Source organism: Vigna radiata, chromosome 7, assembly GCF_000741045.1.
Source record: "Vigna radiata var. radiata cultivar VC1973A chromosome 7, Vradiata_ver6, whole genome shotgun sequence".
NCBI lineage: Eukaryota > Viridiplantae > Streptophyta > Magnoliopsida > Fabales > Fabaceae > Vigna > Vigna radiata.
In genome coordinates, this window is record NC_028357.1 from 54628266 (window position 1) to 54638040 (window position 9775).

The window sequence follows — 9775 nt, forward strand, 5'->3', positions numbered from 1 at the left end:
AAAAAAGGGGGTTTTAAATCTGAATAATGATGATGATGATTGACTAATAATTGTACTTAGGTAGCATTAATTGAGATTTATGGAGAGTACTGGGTGCGAAAGTAGATGCGCGTGGAGGGTCTTGTTTGGATGAAGAATAATAAAGATAAAGGATGATGCGGTCCCTCCCATGCAAAATGGAGAGAGAGGAATGGGTGGAGTACTTTAATTCACCCATTAATATAAGATTTAGATGGGCAAAGATAGGATCACCAAACAATGCACCTCCCAACATTACTGCCTTTATTACCTTTCCTTATAAATTTTGTTTTTCGCTAATCAATATATTTTTCATTTATTAAAGGTTTAATACCATTTTTATCTCTAGTTTGAGAGGGTTTATTCAATATGGTGCTACTTCTTTTTTTTTATAACAATTGATCTCACTTTTTAAAAAAACTGTTTTTGTTTATAGTGGTCCCATATTCAAATTTAAATTGTTTATTATAGTTTTTATTGTATACGATGATGACATGATTTTTAACATAACATTATGTCAGGACCGTTAAAATAACATTTGGATAAGTGAATACATGAAAGAACTTATTGACGTCGTAACCAGCACCATTAGAAAAATTGACATCGTAACTAAAAAGGAGTCAATTGAACAATTTTTTCAAAAAATGAGATCAATTGTTACTAAAAAAAAAGGTAAGATCATATCGAACAAAACCTTCCAAACTAGAAATAAAAACGATATTAAGCCTTTATTAAATAACTATGTATTTAATACCACTTACTGCCTATCTATGCTTTATTATTTTAATTTACACTCGCATAATGTATTTCCTATTCTTCCATCATTAAAATTTCGATTTTCTAATTAACTTCACAATTTCATTTCTTATTTTTCTTTTCAACATGCTCTTCATTTAAAATTGTGTGTTTTGCTTTTAATTTCTTAAGTAAAGGTACAACAATAAGGGATTATATTTAAATTGATTAAAGAGAATATTATGAAATATTTAACGATAATATATAAATTTGAACATGGATATTTTCTTATGAGTATGAAATCGAATGGATTTTCTGTATGGACTTTGCCCTCGTGGTATAGATATTTTTTTATTAGATATTATAAGTACTTTTTGAAAAACATAAGAAGTTTTTTTTTTAAAAAAAATATATAATTGAAATGACATTAAAGTCCCTGTAAAAAAAACAAACTGACATATCTCTTCATCTGTTTCTTTCGTCGTTTGATTCCCTTCATCTTTTCCAACATCAACTGTGAAAGTTAATAATATCAAGTTAATAATAAATACTAAAATAAATATATATTTAAGTATCAAATCCTTAAAAAAAAAAATATACGTAATGTATATACACTTACACAATAATTCAAGTAACATAAATTTAAAGGAATAAAGTAATATGACTTGTTTGTGATTTTGTTAAACAATAAATGTGTAAAGTGTATAGGTGAAATACGAATGAGAAATTAGAGTTGAAACTTATTAAATCACCTCTCGTGCAATAAATAAAGTAATAATTCATCCATATTCAATGTATAGCATTGATCACTCAATGATTTAAATATTAATTATTAAGTAAATGAGCATAAATTACTTTATTATAAATACTACTCTTTTTTTGCAAGGTCTAAATAACCTTTGTAATTTAAAGATTTAAAGATTTTGTGATAAAGACATTTAGAAAATGTCAAGTTTCACTTTCAAAGTTTTAATATATTTTTTCACACTGGACTTCAGTCTGTTTAATATACAATAAATAATAGTTTGATCTCAAGTTATAATTTTTATTTAAAAGTTAAAATAAAATATCACTTAAATGAGATATATTTATTTTACGTAGTTTTTCGTCTTTTTGGTTATTTAAGGGAGTTATAGGCCTCACTTAATAACTTATAAGTTCTACTTAAGTAAGCTTTTATAATCGTATAATTTTTTACCATTTTCGTTCTTAATCTCATCTCAATCCTAACTCTAAAATTAGCATAAGGTTTATGTTTTATAAACATTATTAAGTATTTCAGGAAGTGTATCAAATTTACAAGTAGTGAATTTTTAATTTCAAGTTATAATTAATTAATTAATTAATGGACTAACACGATAACAAGTTTAATGTACATATTTATATTTTTCTTCAATTAAAATAAAAAATAAAAGATGGAAAGTGAAGTTCTATACAGATTGTTGAAGAGTAGATATGCATATTTTAGTTTCTAAATGATTGGTGAGATATTATAGTTGGATTTAATGAAACCCCTCACTCAAATTTTTAAGTTATATTCAAATTATATCGCGGATTCATTTAATTACTGAAATTTTAATCTCTTAAGTAATTAAACCTAAATTAAGTAATTGCAAACTCAATCCCTTAAGAGTCATCAATTGTATAGTTTAAGAGTTTAATTATTCCTAATTAAAATTAACCCACTTTTAAATTAATTTTAAGTGTTTTTTTCCTCCAAATTATAGATTCAAAAAGCATTATCTGATATAAATTAAATCTTAATTTAAAATTATTTCTTCCTTTTCCATACACCCCTCCTTCAAGCTACCACATATGTGCCTTCCTACAAAACCTTCCACGAACAACTTTTAAGTGTGAATTTGTAGAGTATAGGTTAAGTTTATATTTTATAAATTAAGGAAGTTTGATTATTGGTATAACTTTTTTTTTTATTTACATATTTTTTTTACATGATTATTTATTTGTTGAAAAAAAATTCAAAAACCATGATTAAAAAAAATTACTCCATTTTATATCAATTACACCCTAAAACTAATGTTGAAACCCATATTATGGGTGACATCTACTAGTAAAAGTTTTCCACAACCGCAATGTAAGCAGGTTAAATTATATAATTGAATAAGTTGTGCTTGAAGAAGCTTACGTATGTTAAAAAAAATTATCTTCTTCTTGCTTGATAATACACTTTGTTTAAATTGAAATCCAGACTAGATTAAAACATCTGAACATAGAATATTTTATTAATTTAAATATATACAAACTTTAATAAAATGACTTTGAAGACTTATCCAAAAGTATAAAATATATGCTTAACATAATTAACAAAATTATTGCCTCAGTGTAAACTCAACACATGGATCATTTACGTCATTATTTATCCTTTAATTGTATATTTCCATTTCTCTCTATGTAGTACACATATAATATTTAAAAAAGTATGTTGAATTAGTCAACAACATTACCTTCATTTTTAATGATAAAAAAATCTTCGATTTGTTTAATTAACATAGGGGAGAGGATGAAAAGTCTTAAAATAAATATTACATAAATAAATATTACATAAATAAATATTATATAAATAAATATTTGAGATATGTGTATTAAAAACCTCACGTTAACTACGTATAAAATTAATTTATATTATATAAATACATAAATTTTACTTTGTAAGGTGATTTTGAAAAGTGAATTTAAACTTAAAGTTGATTAACAAATTAACTAAAATAATGGTGATGAAATTTTAATTTCTATTATTTTCTTTTAATCTTATAACATCTATTATTTATGGATTAGTGTAATTAAAGTTATTTTTATTAAAAAAATAATAAGAAACATGTATTTTTAATAAAAATGGCATTTTTAAAAAACATTTTGTCTGTATTTAGAAACGAAAGAAGTATCAGTTGTCAGATTTGTTATTTTCCTCTCTCTTTTTCTTCCTCACTGTAAACACCAGTGTTGACCAAGCACACCTACATTTTTTCTATTGAATCTCACGTTTTGTATTACCATGGAATGCTGAGTTAAAATTATCACAACTTGATATTTAATAAACTCTATTTAAGTTTTAAGAATAAATTAAAAAAATAAGAAAAAAATAAAAAATTTGATAGTTGATGTGTATGAATTATACAGTTATAGATAGTACAACAGAGCAGGTTCACCCTATTGATCTGTGTAGACATATAACAGAAGGGAATAACTGAGGTAGCTTTTGTTTAGGAAGACAACAACATAAGGAGGCAGTATGAGGACCCACCAAACTCATCCAACACAACCCTACCCTTCTCACTCAAACCCATCTGAAAAAGCCTGTTTTTCACATTACTTACCAATCACTTCAATCTAGGGATTCGTTCCCTACAAAGATTTCCCTTTTTTTTTTTATATCATATATTTTTAATGCAAATTAATAACATATTTCACCTTCATTTCCAATTTTAAAAAGTTATTTGGAAAAATATTTTTCAGTGCAAGGAAATAATTAATTATTATTTTTTACCTTTTTAGCCAGTTTTATTCAAAAAAAAAGTAAAAGGAGAAATTAAAAAAAAAAAGATTTTCAGTAAAAGTAGGACTTTTGTAAAAAAAAAAAAAAACATGTCTATTGTATATTGTTGTGAAAGATCAAGGTGTTAGCAAATGAAAGAACAACTCATGCGGCGGCTTGTACACAGTTAGTTTCATATATGTGGCAAAGGACGATCTTACTTTATTATGTTGTTGCAGCTGGTCCATGTTATGTGTACTTTGAGGTTATTTTCGTTTTTTATTAAAAAAGATATTTTCTAAAATTTTACCTATACACATTATTATTGTTATATAAAAGTATACAATTAAAATATATTATCAGTCATTAAATATTATATCAATCCTTAGATAACGATGAAATAAAAACCTTTCACAGTCAGTAAAACTAATTCATTAATATTTACGCAATTTAAAATATATATTGTATACACTTATTTTTATTCAATTTAAAATGGATTTTTAATATGATTAATTTGAGTGATTGTAGAATTTTTTTTAATAATTAGAAATAAATAATTGAGGAAATATGGTTGATATTTTTTGCATTTAAATGAAGACTGTTTGGGCTGTATACCTGTATTAATTTATCTTTCTGCATTGACCCACTACTCTTCATAGGGAGAGAGAAAGAGAGAGAGAGAGGAAGCACTGGAGCAGCAGCAGGCATATCAATGATGATCATAGCATGGAGGTCATCATCACCCCTATCTGATCTTCTATTTCTGAGGAAGTATATCTCATCTTTCTTCCTAGGTTGGTTTTCATGGTTATCTCATGTTGCCTTGTTAGAGCACAACACCGAGGAAAAACAGCTCCCACTTCCTCTCTAATTTACCCTCTTCATCAATTTGCATCCACAGCTTCACCGTCAACATCACCACCACCTTCACCACCACTCTTATCCAGTAACCACCTACCCTAATCTGATTTATTCCACTTTTCTTCCATTACGGTAAGATCTTCCACCTTTTCAATTATTTCACTTTCAAAGAACCAAAATATATATACTCATAAGTCAGATACACATACACACATAAAATTTCATTTTTTTTTCTTCCTTTCTTCAGTTTCTAACTATCCGAGGGGTTCTATTTCTTAGTTTTATTGTAGGATAATCAACCTTGATGAAAGCGCATCCCTCATAAACGGAAGGTGTTGCTGGGACATATAGATTATCAAGAAGTGGAAACAATATTTGAGTTTAATTTCATGATGGCTCGACAATTGTGTGAAGACAAATCCAAGGACATGGTTTCATCAACTGGTCTGTTCTACCCTGATGTGTCATCAAACAGCCCAACTCTCCAACCCCATCTGATGAACCACATCCAAGGCTTTGTGACCGACCCAGAGATGTTCAACCTCACTACTGGCATGGAGATGATAGGGTTTTCCAAGAATCTTCATCCACACAGTGAAAGCAACGGGGTCATGTGGAAAAGTTTTTTCAGCGGAAAAGCAAGTCAACACGCGGGTCCTTCCTCTTCCAAAACTATGAACGAGTCCTCTTGCAATTTTTATAACCAGCACGAGTATAGTAATAAGCAAGACTTCACATCAGGGATTTCTGAAACAAGTAGCGAAAATTTAATAGTCGGTGGTGCCCATGATTCTGCCCCGTGGCAAGAGAACAGGCTAATGCTTGATGATTCTTCCTTAAGGTGCGTGTTCCCTTGTGAAGGTAACGAAAGGCCTAGTCAAGGTCTTTCACTCTCTCTGAGTTCAACCAACCCTTCGAGTATTGGGTTGCAATCTTTCGAGCTAAGACAAACAAACCATCATCAGCATCTTTCTGATTTTGTTTCGAGAGACGGGTATTTTGGAAAATCGGTCAATGCTCAACAACAGCAACAAGTGTTGCAAGACGGGTACATGAGTCCTAACAAAGCTGCAAATATTTATCAGGGACATTTTCTAATAAAGAACTCTAAGTTCTTGGTGCCTGCACAGCTCCTTCTGAACGAGTTTTGTAGTCTGGGAACAAAGGAAAATGATGTGCAAAAGCAGAAGCAGTCTCTAAAGAACAAGACGTGGGAAGAGGGTAACAACGGTGGTGGTTCCTCAAAGAACCATTCTCTTGGGTCTCTAGAGTTCGTGGAGTTGCAGAAGAGAAAGACAAGGCTGCTATCGATGCTGGAAGAGGTACATATGTTTCAAATATTCTTATTTTTGTTTGGCTTCATTTAAGAGATGAGTTTGTACTTGGGAAGGAAATATCTTTCGTGTGATTGTTCCACATAACATGGAAAAAGTGAGTAAAAACCATGCATTTACTTCAGTCGAATTACCCGTCACAATCCATGTTCTTAACTTTTCCTTGGTGTGGTTGATGGGATTGGGGTCTTTCCACTTTGATTCTTGAACTAATTAAGCAGCCGGTGCGGGCCTTTTCATCAATGCCAACTCGTGACAATGGAGCCTTTTTATTTATCCTCGCAACAAAACCCCCTAATGTTTTTGCCTTTTACCTTTTTCTTAGCAACTTCGCTTTCATTTTGTTTCTGTTACTTTAAAGAAAATATTGCGAAGATTCATTCAATTCCAAGGTGGCTGTAACTTTCAAAGTGAAATTTATATATACATATATATATTTACTTTTTCTTTCACTTGCCCACACTTTTTGTTGTCAAGGTTGATAGAAGATACAAACATTACTGTAACCAAATGAAGGCTGTGGTCTCCTCCTTTGAAGCAGTGGCGGGTAACGGAGCAGCCACAGTTTATTCGGCTTTGGCTTTGAGAGCTATGTCTCGCCATTTTAGGTGCCTGAAAGATGGAATCATGGAACAAATTCAAGCGACGAGAAAAGCAATGGGAGAGAAAGATCCCGTTGCACCAGGAACAACAAGGGGCGAAACACCGAGACTTAAAATAATTGATCAATCACTGAGACAACAAAGGGCCTTTCAACAAATTAGCATGATGGAAACTCATCCCTGGAGACCTCAACGTGGCCTTCCTGAACGATCCGTTTCAGTTCTTCGGGCTTGGCTTTTCGAGCACTTTCTTCACCCGTAATTCCTCTATACTCTACTGTTGTCTTCTTCTTATTTTATGCAGTTCATCGCTATGCATATATAATGAAATGAAATTGAGTATAAAAAGTAAGGTACAGAATAGATTTTACCAAGGAATAAATGTTGTCTCCAAATCAATAGACGAGAACAGACATTGGCAGTAGATGGCAGCACAGTAGCGTAAGTTTCTTATGTGTATAGAATCCGAATCAATGATAAAAAACCATGTGAAATTGAAATGAAATTTGGTAGCTTCTGTGCATCACCATTGAGATTCCATGTTTTGGTATTTTGTCACTTTATTTTGAATGGTTTTATTTTTGTTTCGAATTGCCTCTTTCTCTCAACTACTACGTAGGGCCCCGTTTCCCGCACTACAGTTATCTCTAATCATTAATCAATTAGTAACTCCTACGACCCATCGAAGGTCACATTAGTTTTAATTAATGCTTTTGGGTGAAAAACCTTTGCAGGTACCCAAGTGATGTCGATAAACACATCCTAGCCCGCCAAACTGGTCTCTCCAGAAGTCAGGCACGTGTGCTTATGATTATATATATATATCTTCACTTAATTTGCATTTCAATATTAACATTATCGTAACTAAATTAATCGTTGCTGTTGCATGCACGCAAGTTCAAAGTTGAAAATTAATACATTAATTAATTAACTAATACGGTTTGGTGACACCGGCACGTGTGGAATTTGGGAGCAGGTTTCGAATTGGTTTATTAACGCGAGGGTGAGGCTGTGGAAGCCGATGGTGGAGGAGATGTACTTGGAAGAAGAGAAGGAGCAACAGAACGACGTCGCATCGTCGGAGGGAGGAGGCACCAATCCCGAGGGAGATCAGAACGCGGTACGCGAGGATCAGAAGCCGACGCAGGCTCGGCTCCTCCGAATTGACTCGGAGATGTCGTCCATGGTGAGCAACACGGCGCACAAAAACGACACCAAGAGCGGGAAAAGCGTCCAAAACGACGAGCAAATGAATGAGAGCAACCATCCCGCGGAGGCGTTCGGGTCGGTGGAGCTTGACTTTTCGTCATACGCGCAGCACTCCTCCGGCGTGGTTGGTTACGATGGTGACAGCGGGAACGAGAGGTTCCAGGGTGGCGGTGGGGGCGTGTCGTTGACGCTAGGGTTACAGCAGCAGGGTGAAAGCGGGGTGAGTTTAGCGTTCCCGCCAGCGACTCAAAGCTCGATGTTCTACCCACGGGACCAGATAGAAGAGTGTCAAACAGTTGAGTACTCTCTTTTGGACGGCGAAGGACAAAACATGCCGTATAGGAATCTCATGGGGACACAATTGCTCCATGATTTGGTATGATATCATTAATCATATTATATACTCTTAATTCGATCATGGAGATGTCAGCTAAGTATATATATATGTTCTAGTTTTCGTGAAAAATTAGTTAAAGTAGAAGGATTAGTTTTCAGTTTTAGTTAAATTAGGTTTTATATATATAGTACATATAGTTAATTATATATATATTAATGGTTCCATAATATAGAATTTCAGCTACACTACACTTGTAGTTAGATAATGTAAACTTTTCAACAGGTATTGATCATGCGCATGCCTCGTCTATTTTGGAATTTGAATCTTCAACATTATATTATTATTATTTTTTGTTGTTGGAGTAAATAATTTTGTTTTATGAAGCTGCATGATGTGTTGTGTTGATGGTTGAAGTGGAAAATAAATAGTTTGTAATTTAATTGAGAAAAGAAAGGAATATTGTAAAAGGACAATAAATGGGTTTTGGTTGGATGCTAAGAAGAAGAGGTGGAAAAATATGAAAGATAATTGTGGTCCCTTGTTAATTTGATGGAAGACGTAGTACAAAGTTATGGTGCCAATAAGAATTGGTTGCTTTATGATATATCTGTTTTATGATTGGTTGAACGGTGCCCCTTCTTTTTCGCCATTAAAATTATATCTTTAAAACAGTGTTGGAGGCACTAGCTAGGGTTTTTTAAGATGAGATGCATCATCATCATGCATGCTCTTTAATCACTGCAACTTGTGTTAAAAGTTTCATCACCCTCCTGCTTATTTAATTTCCTTCATTATTGGATCTTTTTTTAGGCCATCATAATGCACATCTCTATTCTATACTAAATTTCCTCTTATAACTTCCAAATAAATTAACTTTTCACTTCAAGCTTTATAAAAATTCTTACGTTTATTTTGTGATTTCTTGCTCTACGTATATCACTAATGTAAAAAAATTTTAGACATGTTATTTTAGAGTTTTAACTTTTTTTTTATCACTGACATTGTTACCGACGACGTTAATCAATAAGTTTTTTTTAATAGCATATCAATACGTTATTGTGCTATATAACAAATTCCCATCACTATAGATTGCAGAGAGTTGCCAGTGGCAGTGGTGGAGTATTTCACTTTTCTTGCTTTACTCTGTAATTGCAGGACAAAATGCTGCTTTTTTCTCACTTTTATG

General features: G+C 32.1%; 1 protein-coding gene across 2 annotated transcripts; it reads left to right on the forward strand.

The window, feature by feature from the left end:
* The first annotated feature begins 4887 nt into the window (after positions 1 to 4887).
* Positions 4888 to 8943, forward strand: LOC106769115 (homeobox protein BEL1 homolog). 2 transcript variants are annotated; one of them, XM_014654598.2, is made up of 6 exons: positions 4888 to 5040; positions 5148 to 5239; positions 5387 to 6429; positions 6919 to 7301; positions 7778 to 7838; positions 8020 to 8943. In XM_014654598.2, the coding sequence occupies exons 3-6, from the start codon at positions 5497 to 5499 to the stop codon at positions 8632 to 8634; spliced, it is 1992 nt and encodes a 663-aa protein (XP_014510084.1). In that variant the 5' UTR covers positions 4888 to 5040; positions 5148 to 5239; positions 5387 to 5496; the 3' UTR covers positions 8635 to 8943. The 2 variants fall into 2 exon arrangements, with proteins under 2 accessions (XP_014510084.1, XP_014510083.1); XM_014654597.2 differs by having other exon boundaries at positions 4888 to 5239.
* Positions 8944 to 9775: the final 832 nt, after the last annotated feature.

Bases quoted from the DNA above. Each gene is read 5' to 3' on its own strand.
- LOC106769115 (XM_014654597.2), top strand. From the start codon at position 5,497: ATGATGGCTCGACAATTGTGTGAAGACAAATCCAAGGACATGGTTTCA. The intron at 7,302-7,777 runs GTAATTCCTCTA...AAACCTTTGCAG, and splicing joins TTCGAGCACTTTCTTCACCC to GTACCCAAGTGATGTCGATA. The intron at 7,839-8,019 runs GCACGTGTGCTT...ATTTGGGAGCAG, and splicing joins CTGGTCTCTCCAGAAGTCAG to GTTTCGAATTGGTTTATTAA.